Source organism: Salmo trutta, chromosome 3 (genome assembly GCF_901001165.1).
Source record: "Salmo trutta chromosome 3, fSalTru1.1, whole genome shotgun sequence".
Taxonomy (NCBI): Eukaryota; Metazoa; Chordata; class Actinopteri; order Salmoniformes; family Salmonidae; genus Salmo; species Salmo trutta.
Window position 1 is genome coordinate 46825894 of NC_042959.1, and position 20743 is coordinate 46846636.

The following is a 20743-nucleotide window of genomic DNA, read 5'->3' on the forward strand; positions in this document are numbered from 1 at the left end:
CCGTGACAAACCCAGGAGTGTTGCAGTTCCTGACACAAACCGGTGCGCCTGGCACCTACTACCATACCCCGTTCAAAGGCACTTACATTTTGTGTCTTGCCCATTCAGCATCTGAATGGCACATGTACACAACCCATGGTGGATTTAACAAGTGACATCAATAAGGGATCATAGCTTTCACCTGGATTAACCCGGTCAGTCTATGTCATGGAAAGAGCACGTGTTCTTAATGTTTTGTAAGCTCAGTGTACAGTAATACAAAAGTGACAGTAGCTATACATATTTATATACAGTATTTGTTCAATTGTAGCTCAATCATAGGTCATAAAGCATGACAATATACACTTGTGAAATCTATTATCAAATATCACATGAAAACATCTTCTTTCTTGCTTCTTTTGTCCTTTTGGTTTTTCTTTTTATCAGAATAGAATAGTTAAGACAAAATAGTAGAGACATTGTCCATTGACAGGGATTCCTGTCTGTACGATATCTCTAGTTTCTGTAGAATCCTTTTGGTGTGGGGCTGTAACAGAGGAAAACAGAATGGTTAGCACTGTAAATAACCATTCTCACACAGTATTTCTCATATATGGGAGGTGCAACAGATAGCCCAAGTCAACAAAAATGTAGTTGGCAAGAGAGGCAAAAAACATTTAGGCTTCTACCTTGAACATGCATCACCTTGAACAACTCTGCACATTCAAGGCCAATACACAGACTTTTGTGTGTGTATGTGTGTGTGTGTGTGTGTGTGTGTGTGTGTGTGTGTGTGTGTGTGTGTGTGTGTGCGTACGTACGTGCGCAGGAAATTACACTCACTCTTTGCAGTTGCAGAATCTGCGTTTGCCACGTCTGGGCATCATCACCCCCTGAAAACCGACAGAAACACACACAGGAAAGCTCAGTAACACTACCAACAAGACACAGCAAAATGTAAGAGATAGTGAGTACATGTTTATGCTAAAATAAATATCTGATTAAATCACCAAACTCTACCTGTCTGTGGCGTCGGATGAGGATGACAGTGAGGATGAGGAGGAGGACGAAGATGACGGCTGCAGCACAGATGGTGACCAACAGCCACACGTCCACGGGGACTCGCTCTGTCCACCAGAACAACATCAAGAGAAACAGAATCAGTATGCGAGTTCTACACTGATAACTTTACATTTAACCCAGATAACTTTACATTTACACTGATAACTTTACATTTACACTGATAACTTTACAGCCTATCAAACCAATAAAGAAGTATTAACGTATGACAGTATGTGGTTTTCAATAATAGTATTATAATTTTTTAAAAGTGATATATTGTATTTCTGGGTAGGCTTTACTGAAATATACCTCTATGCTCATAACCACACACTGAATAGCATACCCGTAAGGTAGGTGTGCAAAGCACACATCAGAGCTTCCTTCTTTACAGGCTTATAGTACTGTCTGCTATAAGTACATTGTACTTAATTACTGTAGTAGTACTGTGGTACTATACTGTTTAAAGTGCTGCAGTAAGCGTGGCCACTGGCCAGTGAGGCTAATTACACCCTAACCTCAATAGTCACAACCTAACCTCTACACACACACTGACCACGCACCCTAAACCCCGCACCCTAACCACATCCTGACCATGTCACTTTCTGTTTCTCCTTTCTCACCGATCTTCAGTGTGATCTCCACTGACGTCAGCTTGGTTTTGTTCTCCCACAATTCACACCTCCACAACCCACCATCTCCATACGTCGCTTCAGGGATGGTGAGAAGGGTGGGGTGGGGGGAGGAGCCTAAAGGGAGGAGGATGGAGTGATGTGGTGGGATCCATTTCACTTCCAGGTCAGAGGTCAGAGGCTGGCCCAGGGTACAGGTGAGGTTGACCTCCTGACCTACAAAGGCCACTGGAACTGGAGAGGTTAACACTGGACAGGAGGAGAGAGAGAGAGCAAGAGAGAGAGAGAGAGAGAGTGAGCGAGAGCGAGACAGACAGAGAAAGAAAATTCACATTTTTGATGTGAAAAAAAGGCAGAGACAGAGAAAAAAAATATATATTTTTACAAAAATTTGGAGAAACACGTTTTTTGTTATTAGTATCCATTCAGCTGGCATATTATCCTGCCAGAGAGAAACCTAATTATACCCTATTAAAACAAGTGGAGCCAGACAAGTGTATTATCCACTGAATTAGACACAGGACACAATACACCGGGGACAGACTGTTCCCAATGAACGACAGAAGGAGATGAGAAAACTATCTGGGTGCAATAAACAGAAGCATAGAAAGGGGGAATAGCATTGCCATGACGATGGTCTGGCGGGTTTGAATAACAATGACGGGAGAAAGAGGGATAGAGGGATAGAGAGGGAAGAAGGGAAGGTTAGAGAGATGTCGGGAGGTACTGATTGAACAATTGAGCGCTGACAAATCAAAGTGATTTGTCACTCCTCACTTTGTAGGCAGAAAGAAGGGGGAAATAAGTAAGGGAAGAGTTAAAGGAGGGAGGAAGGAAGGTAGCAACAAAGTTAGGAAGTAAAGAAGGTAGGAAGGACGTTTTATCAGGACTGCCACAAAGCTTGACTTACACTGTAGCACCTCCACACGCATGACTCTCTTCAGGGTGTCGTCCCTCTGGAACTCCACAGCGCAGGTGTAGTTGCCCCTGTCCCCCACCGTTACTCCTTTCTTTGACAGGGAGAGGTTTAGATTTTTCTTCTGCAGGGCTGAGACATCCAGACCTCTCTTCTGATTGACCACCCAGGCTAATGGAGGCCCCGGGGAGAGGTTGACGAGGGTCTGGACAACCCCAGTGAGGGAGCCTGCCGCTGGGCTTGGGGTAAAGGTCCAGCGGCCTCCCTGGATGCCATTTTCCTGGCTGTCTGACCAGGATGGAGGCAGAGGAAAGGAAAAGGAACATGGCAGATGGAGACGAGAGAAGGAGGAGACAGAGGTGTAGATAGGCTGTGAGTGAGCAGGGGAGAGGTCTGAGAAGGGAAGAGAGAGAGAGAGAGAGAGAGAGAGAGTGAGAGTGTGAGAGAGAGAGGAGAGAGAATGAGAGACAGAGATAGGAAAGGGACAGTTTAACCTCAGTCTGAAGACATTTTACCTCTTGAGGGGAAATTATGTCATCTAGAAGACCATAAACCATTTTATCTAATTTAACACTTACCTATTACAGTAACAGGGGTGTTGAAATATGTTTCCCTGCTCTGGTATGTCACCACACAGGTCCACTCTCCATGGTCTTGACCAGTGACTTTCATTACTGTCAGGCTGCCGTCATTTCCGATCTGGACACGCGGGTCCTTGTTCGGGTCCTGTTTCTGGGGACTAAGCCATCTTCTCTGTGTCCCTTCAAATATTTCCTCTATGTCACACTTCAGATTAAGATTCTTCCCAACCAACAAGGGAGAGACTGGCTGTACACTCACTGAGAGAGGAGAGATGGAGAGAAATAGAGAGAGAGAGCCCGAGAGAGAGAGAGAGAGAGAGAGAGAGAGAGAGAGCCCGAGAGAGAGAGAGAGAGAGAGAGAGAGAGAGAGAGAGAGAGAGAGAGAGAGGGGGGAGAGAGAGGGGGTAAACAAAGGTACATTTGTATACATGCGTGTGCAGTACTTGTTTCCCCCACATGATGGTGACTGAACACAATGTCCCATTTCCTTCCTCATCTCTTTCACTCTGCACTTACCATGGGACAGTCTGAATGTGGTGACTGAGGTCATTTGTTGTGGCCAGAAATCTTTCAGTTCACATTTGAAGGATTTGAAGTCCTCCAGTCTGATTTTGTTGATGATCAGGGAGAAGTCAGTCTTTGACAGAGACAGCCTGTCTTTCCACTGTGAATCTGCATGTCAATAATCAAGTGATTAATAGTAGTAGTAGTAGTAGTAGTAGTAGTAGTAGTAGTTGTATGTGTGAATGAGAAAGGGGTCTTCTTGCTGTCTTATATTATTCCCAACCCACCTGGACACCACACAAACATATGAGAATGTGGAAGCAGCAGAGGGCTACCTGCAGAGGCAGAGCAGTAACCCTGAGCAGGTCAAGGGTTAAGTGCTCAAGGAAACAACAGTAGTAGGCACCTGATATTCTAATGCCAGCAACCCTCAAATTGTAAGCTAGTCAAAATCAGGTCAAATAAAGCCAACTACCAAATACTGCCAACTATCAAATACTGTTTAACTCAATATGTTTCTGGCTCAAAAAAAAAGGTCACGCTTGATTAAAGCTGGATACCCTCTAGCACTAATCTTACTCACCTATCGTCTCTCGACCTTGGGCGTTGCGGGTTATCAAAGGTTGTGTGTTCATCCCAAAGTACCATTGTACCAACACCCTTTCTGAACCCTGCTTCAACACGGGGAGTGTGACCGTCCCTCCCACCTGACCATACACCACATTTTCAGCCCCTGAGGGAGAACACAGAAGGCAATATACTTTACGTCCAAAAGTAAGTTACCTTTACAGAAATGTATCTGTTGCTATATAATATAACATAGAGTATAAACACTTTCAGAAAATTCTTTCTTACCTGTTGAAGAGATGAACAAAGCAATAACGATTGAAAGGTATCCAGAAACATACTTCATTTTGTAGCTTCTCCTGAAAACAATGTGCAACAAAAGCTGAATAAGGCGACTTGCTATAGTCATGTATTTCCTGTCATCCAAGATCAAATACTGTGGAAACAAAACAGTTCACAAAAAATAGTATCGCTTCTTCTTCTGGTATTTTGATGTCAGCAAAAACTGTAACTGAAGAGACCCAATTTCTGTTCCTCCCTTTTGTCATGTACTGTAAACGCCATCTTTTACCCATTTAAAACACATGTATTTAGATAAATTCACTGATTCACATTAAATGGATTTCATTTACTTGACTGAAATTCGAGTACATTAACCCTGACTGGTTCCCATTCACATGACAGTGATTCTTGTCGTCAGGGTAAAAAAAAAGAGAAAGGAGGGGGTTTGTGGTGGTCTCTGATTTAGAGCAGTTGAGAGACAGACAAAAAGAAGAGGAAGAACGAAGAAAGGCAGAGGGAGAGAAGCAGTAGCTTTGTGGTGGGCTTTGGTTGAGACACAAAAAAAAGAGAGAGGGATGGGGGAGAAGAGAGAGGGGCGAATGCTGAGGCTGTGGTGGACCCTGATTTCACGAAGTGTAGATTCGTATCCATATCCTCACCTCCTCTCCTCCCCGCTCACTCACACACCCCCTCCCTTCCTCCTCTATTCCACGAAAGGCGGATTTCTCCACGCTTGATGGAAGAAAAAAAAGACCACAATGGCAGTCGTACACTGGGAGTGTGGTCTATGGTAGTTGTTTATTCTGTTTTCTGTGTTGTGTGTTCATGCATGCGTGTGTGTGTGTGTGTGTGTGTGTGTGTGTGTGTGTGTGTGTGTGTGTGTGTGTGTACGTGTGTGTGTGTGTGTGTGTGTGTGTGTGTGTGTGTGTGTGTGTGTGTGTGTGTGTGTGTGTGTGTGTGTGTGTGTGTGTGTGTGCGCGCGTGTGTGTGTTTTAGTCGTAGGTGTGTTGTGGGTAATGTCAGAATTTTTGTTTGAAGCATTCTGCACCTTTTTCTCTCTTTTCATCTCAATGCTTTAACCTGTGTGTGAACGGAGTACAGTCAGCTCACGATGAATGTAACAGTTCGGGCTGTCATGACAGGGATGTGCACTTAAAGGTAGCATAGAGTTATCAGGAGCAATTTAAAGAATGTAATATAATCCAATCCAAAGAGTTCGTCAGATTTCAACTGTATCGTGTGTTGTGTCAACTAGGCTACAAAAAATTTCACCTTAGAGGATGATCATGATCTACTGAATCTAACATTGTAGAATTACTCCACCAAACTACGAATACGTGCATTAATAAAACACAGTTTAATTTTTTTTTTACATTTTAGTCATTTAGCAGACGTTCTTATCCAGAGCGACTTACAGCAGTGTATGCATAAATTACATACATGTTTTTTTTCTTTTTTTTTCGTACTGGTCCCCCGTGGGAATCGAACCCACAACCCTGGCGTTGCAAACACCATGCTCTACCAAATGAGCCACACGGGACCTGCCGTGCGCTGCCGTGAGCTGGCATGTTATCCAACGTTACCGTGGAGAAGACAGAAGGGTGTCTACTGGGGAGGACTATAAAACAATATACTAGTAGTAGATTGTTATCTTGGTCAAATAAAAAAAAATCAAGGATCAAGGTACTCTTTATAGTGTGTTAGAAAGTGAACTTGCTACCAGAGTAAGTGCTACCATATGGGCGGCAGGTAGCCTAGCGATAAGAGCGTTGGGCCAATAACCGAAAGATTGCTAGATCGAATCCCTGAGCCAATGTGAAAAATCTGTCAATGTGCCCTTGAGCCAGGAACTGAAACCTAATTGCTCCAGGGTGGCTGTTGATAATGGCAGACCCTGGCCGTGACCCCACTCTCTGAGGGTGTCTCAGGGGAAGTTGGGATATGCAAAAAAATAAAAAATTCACACGTGTGAAATAGAGCTAATATACAGTGCATTCGGAAAGTATTCAGATCCCTTGAATTTTTCCACATTTTGTTTTGTCACAAAAAAAGATTCCATTGTTTTTTCCCCACATCAATCTACACACAATACCACATAATGAAAAAGCAAACACAGGTTATTAGACATTTTTGCCAAAAATAAATAAATAAACTAAAATATCACATTTACATAAGTATTCAGACCCTTTACTCAGTACTTTGTTGAAGGACCTGTGAGCGGACCAAGTAATTTGGTGTTACTCTAAAGCGGAAAGGTGGAATAGTTCACAGTTCTCTATTGAGGGATTTCTGACAATACAAACACTCCAACACAGTCATTGAGAATCTCCCAAGGAACAACATACATCTTCTTCTTTAGATCAAACAGGATCACAAGACGATTATCTTTAAGCTATAACAACAATCACAGATTTGCCACCGTCTTAATGGATCTTCTGGTCGCCCTTCTCCAGAGCTAGTTTATCTTCCCCCCCTTTCTTGCTGGTTCCCTCCTCTCTCTTGTAGGGAAAAGATAATAGGTCAATAGTACCATCAGCTGTGCTTAATTGCCTCTGGTTACCTTGTCTCACATGCCTTGTTGGGCTACTATCCGTGAGCCCAGTATGCCCTCTGGTGGTCCTTCCACACACCTTTGGCAGTGATTACAGCCTCAAGTCTTCTTGGGTATGATACTACAAGCTTGGCACACCTGTAATTGAGGAGTTTCTCCCATTCCTCTCTGCAGATCTGTCAGGTTGGATGGGGAACGTCGCTGCACAGCTATTTTCAGGCATCTCCAGAGATGTTTGATCGGATTCAAGTCTGGACTCTTGGCTGTGTGCTTAGGGTTGTTGTCCTGTTGGAAGGTGAACCAGTCTGAGGTCCTGAGTGCTCTGGAGCAGGTTTTCATCAAGGATCTCTCTGTACTTTGCTCTGTTCATCTTTCCCTCAATCCTGACTATTCTCCCAGTCCCTGCCACTGAAAAACATCCCCACAGCATGATTTTATATTATTTTTACTTTATTTAACTAGGCAAGTCAGTTAAGAACAAATTCTTATTTTCAATGACGGCCTAGGAACAGTGGGTTAACTGCCTTGTTCAGGGGCAGAACAACATATTTTTACCTTGTCAGCACAGGGATTCAATCTTGCAACGTTTCGGTTACAAGTCCAACACTCTAACCACTAGGCTACCTGCCGCCCCTATGATGCTGTAGGGATGGTGCCAGGTTTCCTCCAGACGTGACGCTTGGCATTCAGGCCAAAGAGTTCAATCTTGGTTTCATCAGACCAGAGAATCTTGTTTCTTATGGTCTGAGAGTCCTTCACATCCCTTTTAACAAACTCCAAGCGGTCTGCCTTTTACTGAGGAGTGGCTTCCGTCTGGCCACTCTACCATAAAGGCCTGATTGGTGGAGTGCTGCAGAGATGGTTTTCGTTCTGGAAGGTTCTCCCATCTCCATAGAGCAACTCTGGAGCTCTGTCAGAGTGACCACTGGGTTTTTGGTCACCTCCCTAACCAAGGCCCTTCTCCCCCGATTGCTCAGTTTGGCCAGGCAGACAGCTCTAGGAAGAGTCTTGGTGGTTCCAAACTTCTTCCATTTAATGAATGATGGAGTCCACTGTGTTCTTGGGGACCTTGAATGCTGCAGAACATTTTTGGTACCCTTCCCCAGATCTGTGCCACGACACAATCCTGTCTCGGATCTCTACGGACAACCTCACTGTCAAATGTGGGACCTTATATGGACAGGTGTGTGCCTTTCCAAATCATGTCCAATCAACTGAATTTACTACAGGTGGACCCCAATCAAGAAACATCTCAAGGATAATCAATGGAAACAGGATTTACCTGAGCTCAATTTCGATTCTCATAGCAAAGGGTCTGAATACTTATGCAAATAAGTATTTTTTTATACATTTGCAAAATGTTCTAAAAACCTGTTTTCACTTTATCATTATGGGGTATTGTGTGTAGATTGATGAGGGGAAATTAATTGAATCAATTTTAGAATAAGGCTGTTATGTAACAACATTTGGAAAAAGTGAAGGGGTCTGAATACTTTCTGAATGCACTGATAAGCACCCAAATAAGTATCAGCAGGTGCATGGGGAAAAATATATATCCAGTCGTTACGGACCCAGATGAAAGGTTATTGAAACCATAAAAATAAAAGTTTTCCTTTTTATTTATTTGCCTGACTCTTCATAACATGAAATACCTTTATTTAAGTGGCATAAACAGATTCTAAAAAGCTTGGAAGCATTTTGACTTTTCGGCCTTCGTCATGATGCCGAAACTCATCTTGGCCTTCGTCGTTCCTATCTCTTTCCATGACAACCTCACCTCATCATTCTACTTCATCTCCTGCTACTAAAGGACAGGGGAATGTGTCTCCCTTCTGCCTTTCTCTTTATAAAAATTACTTTACGTTTTTAAGATCAAAGTCAGATAGAAATATCAGGCGGTAGTTTGTGTAACTAAAATTTTATTTAATTCAGGCCGGCTGTTAGACCTATGTTAATTCTTGTAGTACAATACATTATATGATGAGATAAAATATGTTTTGAGAAACGTTTTGAGATATTTGTGTAGGCCATTCCTCACCTCTAAACTTTGTAAGACTTATCTGTCTGTTGATGTTGGTAACGGCAATGGGATATGAGAGACAAGTAGTGAGGTTCTGGAGGAAGAGGAAGCATAGAGCTATATAGAAGCGATAGCGGGAGCAAGACAGAGGACAGCAAGACAGAGAGAGAGAGAGAGGGGACAAGTGATAGAGAGAGAGGAAGAGAGAGAGATAGAGAGAGAGAGATCGCACCTGAACAGTTAACCCAGAAAATAAGATGATCGTGTCTGTGGTTAGGGCGGAGGTTAAACAGCAAAAAGAGAGAGGGGGATGTGAAGGGGAAGAGAGGGGGTGGGAGGACAGGATCCGTCTATGTAAATAGGTGAAGGAATAATCTTACAGAATTGTCTCATATTTTAAGGTCGTGGAACTCTGATCCTGAGCCCTGCAATTTAATTGTACACGGTACAAAACATATGATGTGTAAAATCGGACTAAATCATTCTTCCCGACAGAGCTTATCAGTATAAGTAACATGAGTATAATTGTTGAACCTTTATGACTTGTATGTGAGGTGTGTATAGCCATGTCACATCTGTAAACCAGGGGATTGAATTTCAATGGGACCAGATAGGCCTAGCGCAAAGAGGAGTGTCTCTGGTTTGAGAGCATCAGTTCAGAGAGGGCCTTTACAGTACATTAAAAAGTCATCATGAAATGTCTGCGAAATGTGGTAAAATACAATGGCAATGAAACCATGAAATGTCTATTTACCGGGGTAGCACGACAGGTAAATACATCAGTGGACAAGTACATTGGGTTGACCGCCATTTCAACATTTATCTGAAACGCACTTGTTACCTCTCTTATTCTAATTTAAGGTTAAGTTAACAGGTTTTACTTTACTGGGAATGCAAAGCGGGCATACGCTATAGGACAGCATGTAACATTTTATGAAAGTGCAATAAATTGTGACAAATATTCTGCATTCATTAATGCAGAAGAAACCCACATATGTTTTCTCTGTAAATATAGTTGTCTGATTTAGACACTCGATGGTCTACTACGAGCAGTCATTACAATGATTAATAGAGTTATTACATCAATACTTTCACATTGTTTACCGCAAATCAATTATCATATAGAGCTATTATACCATATTACATCTAGCATCTCAGTTAACATCCTTTTCTATACTTACATTCGGCGGATAGCATTGAGAGTCCCTCGCCAATGGTGAAGAGCCAGGCGGAAATGTTGATTTTCAGAGAAACAACTTTGCTTTTAAACCCTTACGCACCTCCCTCACTACTGATTGGTCTAAAAGGAATCAGGAAATGTACAGTTATTGGTCAAGTGCGTTAAGACCAAAGCAGTGATATTTTTAATTGGCTGAAGAAAGGGTGGATTATATTAGCTACATTTTTCGCTAGCATGTTAGCGCAGTAACAGCCGGTAATAACAAAATAGGCTACATAATAGTTCATATTTGAACCATTATTATTATATTCATTGTTGTTATCATCATCATCAATATTATTCTAACCCACATGTCAACAATAGTCAGTCAATTTGATGTACTTCTGCCAGTCGTTATTCACCTTACATTGCTTCGCTCGGGCCATAAAATTACAAATGTTTTGCTCGGTCACAGGTTTCATCTACATTAGACAGCACATAAATCAGCAGAGAGAACCAAGAAATCTAGAAACACACACAAATACCTATCTCTCTTGTTTCATTGTATATAGCCAAACAACAGTTTAAACATGAAACTGGGTGCCTGCAGCACATGTTTATTGAATCAGTAAAATTACCAAAACTGACATTAATATATATATATATATATATATATATATATATATATATATATATATATGTAGCCCTTTCCTGCAGTCAAATTATGTCATTCATATTTTTCATAATTTCATAATTAATAAAAAATTTAATAAAATAACCATGTGTGTGAGGTGTATACTTTTGTTTCAAAGTAGATTTGTTCAAGACTACCCAGAAACACTCTGTGAGACCCTGATTTAGCCCACTGCAGTAAAAGGATAACTAGGTGTACCGATTATAGGCCTGAATCAGATTCGTAGGCCTTTGAAATATACAAAGTTTAACAAAGCATCACATTTAAGAGCTTATAATAATGCTCTAATAAAGCTTCATCAAAAAGGCTGACCACTGAAAGACAAATGGACCTGGCCAATTAATCTGTGGTACTGAACCCTTGAAAAAGATAACACCATATTTAGCAGGATCCATTTTGAAAGCGCATAATCCATCCTTATTCTAATGACCACCATCAGACCATTTTTGGTTATGAAATGTAATCATTATCCCACAAACACATGCTCAGATTTGTAGCCTACATTTCCACACATGAACAAGTGAATAATTTAAAGAAGAATTCATATTTCATGTGATTTGGTTGATTGTTTTTTTGTTGGTAAAAGCAACACGGTAACGTCACAAGATTGGGTAGATGAATAAGAGCAGTTGAACGTAGACTATGTAATTCATTGAAATGACCATCGAACAGCAGGAACTATTGTCGATTGCATCTTTAAATGTTCCCACAGATTTCATGCGACTGTACCAGTATGCTACGTATTTAACATTGACCATATAGTCGTGCTATTGTTACTCATAATCAGACATACACCTTGAACAATGTATTCAATAATATTCCATTTCCTGCCCAGAGTCACAACTTTTACAAGATAATAAAATTACTTCAACCCTCTTCACAATGATTCCAAACTTATGTCTATAACTCAAAATTCGTAATTCATAACACACCTTATCTAATTGGTGCCCCGTGTGAGGAGCATCCCTTGCACAATTTGTGCCCCGTGTGAGGACGATCTCCTACAGTATGAACCTCATTCCACATTGAGTATAACAATGATTTAGTAAATCAATGTCAAGTTCGATTCATGTATTAAGCTATGTACAATTCACCGCTAGGCAAATTTCGTGGTGCACAATTTCAAAAAGAAAGAGTTGAGATAACTGAAATACATAAATGACACAAATGGTCAAGTATGATATACCAATATCAAAAATGTTCTTTCAAATATAAAAAAATTGCAAAGAGTCATGCAAAATCATTCATCGACTCTACCTCAATGAAGATGAAAAAATGTACTAAAGGTAATAGAGTGAATTGAAGCTTGATGGCACTTTTCTGTTTCACTCTACAACTATGATTGTATGTTTTACTAAGTTCAATATAAAACCCATAGGAATTGCAACTCCCTTGAATCTAGGTGCGAACCCTATTTGATAACTTATTTTAAAAGCCTAGCAGGTTCTAACCGTTGTCTTGGGTGAAGAAACACCTGTGTTCACTTCACATGTGCCTCTCCATGCTGTATATACCCTCCTTAGTACATAGCTTTGCAGAAAGTGGGATCACTCAAAACTACAGTAGAACCAGCACCCCATATACCACCTGTTAATCAATGTGTCCCTAACTACCTGCATTACAAGTTACTGTATATGAAACTAACTCTTAGAGCTGAAGTCTAGAGATAAACTTGAGATCTGCTCGCGTAACTTGTCCACGTAAAGGCATTTCAAGACTTGTCTTGGTAAAGACATCACAGCCTGAAAGTCAACAACAAAAAGTATCCAACGTTCAATCCAATTGTTTTTGATTTTCAATAGTATGTTGGCTTTACTGTGTCTTTATGGGAAAGAGAACATGGGCTGCAGGTAGCCTAGCGATTAAGAGCGTTGGGCCAGTAACTGAAAGGTCGCTGGTTCAAATCGCTGAGCCGACTAGGTGAAAATTCTGTCGATGTGCCCTTGAGCAAAAGCATTTAACCCTAATTGCTCCTGTAAGTTGCTCTGGATAAAAGAGTCTGCTAAATGGCAAAATAAAAACTGTCTAACCGTTTAAGACCGTCTTCTAAGTGAAACACATAGGCAAGGACAAAAAGGTTGACCTGACAAAGGTTCACAATGTGTTTGTACATTTGAGTGTGGGCAAGAATTATCATAGCCTTTTCTAACGAGAACCTGTTTTCTATCTAGCACCATGAAATATGTGTGTTTGACTAAAAATTGCTTCATGTTCTATGGCCACTAAAGCCATTTTTCAACTGAAGAGTTACCTGTACTAGAGAAACACTGCTCAGGTGGTTTGGAGACAAGAACCACAACAAGCACCAAACAAACAAGTCACTCACGTCTCATCTCTCTCTGATGTTTGCATTCATTCATGCTCTCTTTGTCTGCCGTGCTCTGTTCTGAGATTAACTGAAAAAAGGGTTGAACACTCCCTGTCTCTGAATTATCACCTACTTGGGCCTTTCGGTAGGACTTTAGAATGCTGCACGTATAAAGGTCTTGATAACGGTTTTACTGACACTCCACGCATCAATACAGAAGTTAGGTGTAGGACCTCTGTCGAAAACGTACTGGTTCAAGGACATCATCATCCTCACTCAAAGAATTTGAAAGACTGCAAAACCAGTTCAAAGCACAAATACAGTAAGATATGTTATGCACTGACCCATAGAAATACACGTTGTCTCAGATTCCCAAGCATTCAAAGTTTGTTGTAATTATATTTTCTGATGCAGCATGGGAATGAGAAAACATTATAAAAAAATTGACCAAAGAATCTCCTGTGGAAAACACCTGAAAGTGAGGACTCCCTCGTTAGTCAGAGACCTAACGATTTGAAGGTGTTGTGCGCACACCACACAAAGTCATTACCGAAAAAGAGAATGAGAGATAGTGTGGGGGGTAGGGATAAAAGAGGGGGTGATTGGTTTTTCGAGACATCCCTGATTCCTCTTATGATGTCCCCCTCTTTCCTATACATTGGGTCTCTCTCACTCTCGCTCTCTCTCTCGCACTCTCTCTCGCTAACTCATCGGGTGTTTGACGGTCCATTAGGCCACCGGATCTCCTGGTTTCATGTTTGATATGGAAGGCAGTCGAACTGAGACATGAAGAGAGCTGTGACCAAGGCAGATGGGGAGGTACCTGGTACTGTTCCCTTTGCTTTCTGTCACTTTCAATCATACATGAACTCAGTTGTTCTCTTGTGTTTAAAGAAATAACAGTTAAATGTCAGTGGAAAGAGAGGCTCAGAATAACAGATATGTGACATTTTGTGAAATGATTGTGAAAACACCTTTTTTTTGCAATACACAATTCCTGTCAGGTAAACTTTGTTCAAGGCCTTTTGAAACCCCTGGGTTGTGTTACTGCCTCCGTTAGCCCAGAAAGTTTGTTTATCTGTTTATCTTTTCCCCCTTTCTCTTTCTCTTTCTCTACTATCCCCATGGTCTGCATGCTTTGATGTTTTCATGCCGTAAAATGTTCTGATTCATTTTATGTAAGTGTCCTGCTTGAAAACAACTTACCCCAATGTATGTACTTACTCCAACTCAATATATGTTACAGCAAAGTGCACAGTAAAGTGTTTAAATCAAGGCAATTCATATCTAACTGTCTGTATTTGAACATATCCTAGAGAGCTTTTAGCTCTCTGCAGGTGAATAGGGAAAATGTCACATGACTGAAACATGACTGAAACATCATAGTAATGAAACAATTGCCAAAATAATTTAGCATGGGGTATTTTTAGCAAACCACATTGAACACTTGTTGTGAATCAGGTGAAATTATATTTTGTCATGAAAACCTTGTCATAAGCTGACGTATGTTTGCTGGAATTAAAAACGACAACCCAAGTGGAAATACAAGAGGGAGGACCAAATGTCAAACACAATATCTCAGTCTTACTTTGAATGGAGAAAACTGATCAACAGAGAGAGAGAGAGAGAGAGAGAGAGAGAGAGAGCTATTAGTCATGTTTATGAAAGTCTGAACGAGGGAATCCTTGTATCTCATTATGAAAAATTATCCCTCGCTTGCACAGTATTGGAAACATGAGATTATTTCTAGAGTGACTTTAACCAAAGGAAGCACCTGCCTCAGCCTGAATGTCTGTTCTCAATTTTTTCAATGCACCTGCAAGAGAGGACCAAATAGAGGTATATTTCATAACAAAATATGTATGTTAAGACTGTATTACTTTACTTTTGTGTTCATAGGCATCCACCCATTCCTTTAATAGGCCATAGTTGTCAGTAGTGTTCATCAGTACTCAAGTATACTGTACGTGTCGTAACAGTAAACTACACCAGTAGCTTAAGCTACACAAATTTCAAATGACTGAAACCAGTACAGGTTAGTGTTACTGTAATATACTTTACAACACTACAGCTTAGGCCCAAAATAAGATACAAGGAACCCAAACCAATGAAATGCAAGTAAAATATTCTAAACAGAATATCTGAATAATATCAGAATATCTGAATGGTGCATAGTGTGGCTTTATAAAATACTGTGCTGATTAGGCTACATGTTGGATTCAAATGTGGGGTAAATACTATAGCATTGAATGTATTCACAATCAAGTCATACCGTAAATCCATAGAATTATGTACGTTTACTCACTACACTGGGTGATGTGCAAATCCAAGTACAATGTACACCATTTGAAAAATAGTGTTTTATGAAAAGTGCATTTCTGTTTGAGTATACTATTGTGAATTACATTTTCACAATTACATTTGCTGGGATTTGCAGCCCTGGGGCTAAATGCATCTGGACTGAAGACTGCACCAATTTGATTATTCTAAATCCAGTATTCTATCGAAACATTTTATAATAATGAATTTTAAGGTCTGGCTAAATTGCTTATCTTCATTGTTACGTAGTTAGTTGACCATGAAGTAAATACACGTGCATCATTTTCTGTTCTTGATTTACACTGTATCTGACTACAGGAATTTGTAAATATATGTTAAGAAATACATTAATTAGTGACATATCATGATTTACAACCAAGTAATAGTTTATTAGCTATTTAGCGGATCTTTAAATAAAGTGTTACAGTAATATATATATATTATATATATATATATATATATATATATATATATATATATATATATATATATATATATATATATATATATATATATATAATTACATAATTATAATCCACTGATGTGTTTTGAGCTTGACTAAATATCATCTGTCAGGATTATAGATATTCATTTGTAGTAGATACTGTGTACGCGTTGCAACTGAATACCTCTCATTTTGGCTGCTTTTTAATGTTATCAGCACAAGCTGGGATGTTTCCTGTTGTTCAATGGACATTTAAATGAATGATATACCCACCCAATGAATGCTTCGTTTTCATTTGAGTTTTAGTAAACAATCGTATAAATGTATATCTTGGAAATATCATATCGATCTCAGGGACTGACCTTTCCTGGCATCCATTTGGAATGAAACACACATTTAAGATTGTGACAGTGACAGATTGTGATTACCTTGGACAGGTACATGACTATAATGTTGTGTTCGTTCACATGACCATCCTCATGTTCCTTATTATTTAAAATAAACATTTTTAGTGATTGAGTTTGCGGACCGTCTCTAGCAGGCCTAACCATTCTTTTCCAAAGGATAGTGAAAAATACTACAGTTCAGGGTTGGGCTCAATTCCATTTCAATTCAGTCAAATCAGGAAGTAAACTGAAATTCCAATCCAATTCCAATTTTACTCAATGCTTCTCTATGTGACTGAATTCAATTTGAATTGACTTCAACCCTGCTATCCTTGCTACTTGTATCACTGCTACTTGTTTCCCAAATGATAAGTAAGGAGGGACCCACTGGTGAACTGTATCCAATTCCTACTTGACCGCAGCTAAAGTCTGTGCTACTGCCAGAAAGAAAATTCAAACAGCTTTAGGTGGGACATGATCCAAAGACGTTGATGTATCATGTCTCTCTTGCCACAGTTGCTGTTGTTTCCTTGGCCTCAGCCCTCATCAATAGAAAGAACTTGTAACGCTCCTCAGCAATACTGAGATGTACATATATGTATGGGCCTACATTACACCTTACAAATACTTAGAACTTTACAAACTCCAGTGCTATTGTAAACTTCATTTCTTGATCGTGGATATTATATTCAATCTCCTCCAGAGGACTTGTGGGTCTTTATATTAAGTAACTCACGGTTACAACAGGTAAAATACTTTATCTTGTATTAGTTCTCTGATCACAAGAACGCAGCCTAGTAGGAATTACACCAACGTCAGCTCTTCTCTTTACCCACTGGAAGCATACAGGTAACTTCTGGGAATAATTAAGTTCTTCACAATAAAAGTCTTAAAGAGGTACCGTCAGTAACAATGACTCAATATAGATTCAGAATCAAAGTACTACACAAAAACCGAGGCTATACTATTGCTACAGCACAAGTACATGTTTTACCAAATATGTATGGCATACCCAATGCAAATGTTACTACGATCCCATGCTGCTATTGCGAACACACTTGTTATTGTTACAGGGGGCCTAGGCTAGAGTGCGACCTAACCAGAGTAGATATACACCAAGTTGATTTCTCTGCATACACTGTAGGCTAAACAATAGTCACACTCATTAGTGTACTTACTCACACCAAGCACTGACTTCATAGCAATCATACAATTTACACCAAATAGCATCTGGCCAGCCATCACCCAATACTATCAACATGCCTGAAAAAGACAGTATTCAACACGTTATTTCATTACAACTCTGGAAGCATCTAAAGAAGGTGTGAGAATTGTTTAAATCACTATTGTAGTGAATGGCGACAGTGTAACACCCCTTGCGGGTCTCCAAGCATCGTAACAGGCCTACCTAGGCAAGGTTTGTTACACAGTCCCCTCCATTCGGGAGAACGTGTCCCCACGCTTCACTATACCAATACCCTCTCTGATGGCCCCCAAGGCAACATCCCACCATTGCCACCAATGTTGCAATTTTTGCAAATGGCAACAATGTAATGCCCCTTGTGGGCCTCAAACCCAGGTCTTCCAGCCTGTAAGCAAGACCTGCTAACCACTGTTCCAATAAGAGTTAACCCCTTTTGGGGGGGATTGTAACACAGTATATTCTACATAACCTGCATGTGTCAATTCTGTTGGATGTAGCCTACATACACTCAACCCGTTATTGATAATAATCCGTTATATCTTCCAATATATGGTTCCAGCGTAGGGACACAAAGCATACAACTATCTAAGCCCCTGCACTTGAAAACAATATCTATATGTACTGTAGCTCAGGCAGTTGTCCAGGTACAGGTGGTCATGTGAGTGGAAAGACCATACACTCCTTTACAGTTACGTCAGGATCATATTGCGAAATATTGACAGGTATTTCACAAGTCCATTTATTTTGTTGCTGTTCTAAAACCTCCCTGCAAACACATACGATTCCACTAACGTTGTATTATTAGACGCGGTGTCTTTTTGTCATTGTGTCAATTCTCCAAACTCCATTAGGTGCCACCAGAGAATATACGATTGATAAAAGTTTATATGGCTCTGGGTACCACTCATCCATAGCTATGGATTCCTTTAGTCCAATGTTATTACAATTCTTAGTACTAGCACAGTGAATTAACTATTGTTTTTTTCTAGATAATAATTTGCTTCTACATTATCCTCAGTCTGACAAATCCATCTTTATCATAAGTGTGAAAAACACATATAGTAATGCTGTACTCACCAGTCTGATGCTCCCAGTGCAGAGATGAGATCAGGTCTGACATCACTCAAGCTGTACTCACTGTCACACACAGGGAGACAGGAAGCTAGACTGCACTATATGATCCCCTCTGATCCTCTCACTGGTGCATTCTGTGTCACATACACATACACACACACACAGGCACACACACACACACACACACACGCGCACAGACACACACACACACACACACACAGTGGTGTAAAGTACTTAAGTAAAAATACTTAAGTCGTTTTTTGGTGTATCTGTACTTTACTATTTATAATATTGACAACTTTTACTTTTACTTCACTAAATTTTCCCAGACACCCAAAAGTACCAGGACAATGGTCCAATTGACGCACGTATTGAGACAACATCCCTGGTCATCTCTATTGCCTCTGATCTGGCGGACTCACTAACCACACATGCTTCTTTTGTAAAGTATTGTCTGAGTATTGGAGTGTGCCCCTGCTATCAGTACATGTAAAAAAACAAGAAAATGGTGCCGTCTGGTTCACTGAATATAAGGAATTTGAAATGATTAATACTTTTGCTTTTGTTACTTAAGTATATTTTAGCAATTACATTTCCATTTTAAAAATGTTTTAAAAACTTTTGACACTTAATCCTTAAGCACCCATGCGTCAATCTAAGTAACATAAAAATAAATAAAAAATCTGCCAGTTTAAACTAGAGATATTTTTTTCCCATAGGCTGCGTCTGAATCCACCACATCCGCCTATGTCGGCCTTCCACATCTGCGGTGGAAGGTGGCCGAGCAACAGCGGTGTTTGTCAGACCAGGAGACATCACAAAAATCAGTCTTCTCACAAAAACGTGTGTAGCGTCTGAGCGGTTTGGCCTACAAACACTCTATGGAAAGGGGAGACTCTAACGATCGTGTTCTCCGTTTTGCTCTATGGCCCCCACAAGTGTCACGGGACTCGTCTGAAGGTAATTCATACAAACTAATGGAAGTTTGGAGGTAGTTTTGTGCCAACAAAAATAAGGGGTTAAATATGTGTCCAAAAAACCGAATATATTTATTTTTGGGCATTTCTGAATGTGTTATTCAATGTGTGTCACGTCCTGGCCAGTATAAGGGTTAATTGTTATTGTAGTTTGGTCAGGACGTGGCAGAGGGTATTTGTTTTATGTGGTTCAGGGTGGTGGTTTTTGTAGTAAGGGCATTTGATTTAGTATTCCGGGGGTTTTTGGGCACTGTTTGAGATTCATGTATTCTATGTTTAGTCTAGGTAGTCTGTTTCTATGTTGAGTTAATTGGGGTGGACTTCCAATGGAAGGCAGCTGTGTGGTGTTGCCTTTGATTGGAAGTCCTATATTAGTTGGGTGTTTGTCTGTGTATTGGTGGGAGATTGTTCTGAGTTTAGCCGTGTGCCTTGCAAGACAGTTTGTTGATCGTTCGTTCTCTTGTTTGTTATTTTTGTACGTTCATTCTGAGTTAATAAACGTCAAGATGAGCTTACACATACCTGCTGCGTTTTGGTCCTCCATTACCAACGACAATGTGTTTCTATGGGCTATAGTAGTAAAGGCCAAATTCAATATTTTATATAAAAAAATTATCATCATTTTTGATACCTAAAGGGGTCCTAAAATTCTAAATTATCAATGGTATGATCATCTTAAAACACTTCCATCTGTTAGCTTCGACAGCTTCGACTTTGAGATTTTAATTATATTTAAAACCTAATACTTTTTAGACTTTTACTCAAGTAGTATTTTACTGGGTTACTTTCACTTTTACTTGAGTCATTTTCTATCAAGGTATCTTTACATTTACTAAGGTATGACAATTTGGTACTTTTTTTTACACACACACACAGACATACTGTTTTTTACTAGACTCGCATTCCCAAGACATCACTCGACATGGTTGGAGTCTACATTGTCAATGACAGCTGTCTGCACTCTACTGCACCAGTTAAGTGAAGCGTAACCACGGACAACGCTACTAGAATGTATGTAATAGGAGGCTGAAGTAAGTGTAAAAAAGACTCAAGTAAAAAGTATACTCATTAAAAATGAGACGAGAC

At 40.1% G+C, this 20743-nt stretch overlaps 1 protein-coding gene across 4 annotated transcripts; it reads right to left on the reverse strand.

Moving 5' to 3' along the window:
- Nucleotides 1-264: 264 nt before the first annotated feature.
- Nucleotides 265-18757, reverse strand: LOC115176380 (T-cell surface glycoprotein CD4). 4 transcript variants are annotated; one of them, XM_029736410.1, is made up of 10 exons: nucleotides 18684-18757; nucleotides 4527-4597; nucleotides 4255-4404; nucleotides 3684-3839; nucleotides 3165-3425; nucleotides 2581-2979; nucleotides 1662-1919; nucleotides 1000-1106; nucleotides 823-872; nucleotides 265-526 (listed from the first exon to the last, which is right to left on the reverse strand). In XM_029736410.1, the coding sequence occupies exons 2-10, from the start codon at nucleotides 4582-4584 to the stop codon at nucleotides 496-498; spliced, it is 1470 nt and encodes a 489-aa protein (XP_029592270.1). In that variant the 5' UTR covers nucleotides 4585-4597; nucleotides 18684-18757; the 3' UTR covers nucleotides 265-495. The 4 variants fall into 4 exon arrangements, with proteins under 4 accessions (XP_029592270.1, XP_029592261.1, XP_029592251.1 ...); XM_029736401.1 differs by lacking the exon at nucleotides 18684-18757 and adding an exon at nucleotides 10273-10391; XM_029736391.1 differs by lacking the exon at nucleotides 18684-18757 and having other exon boundaries at nucleotides 801-872; nucleotides 4527-4699.
- Nucleotides 18758-20743: the final 1986 nt, after the last annotated feature.

Excerpts from the sequence above, each read along its gene's own strand:
- LOC115176380 (XM_029736382.1), bottom strand. The coding sequence starts at position 4,647 with ATGACTATAGCAAGTCGCCTTATTCAGCTTTTGTTGCACATTGTTTTC. Across the intron at positions 3,840-4,254 it reads CCAAGGTCGAGAGACGATAG|ATTCACAGTGGAAAGACAGG; the intron begins GTGAGTAAGATT and ends ATTGACATGCAG. Across the intron at positions 527-822 it reads AGATTCTGCAACTGCAAAGA|CCCCACACCAAAAGGATTCT; the intron begins GTGAGTGTAATT and ends CCTCTGTTACAG.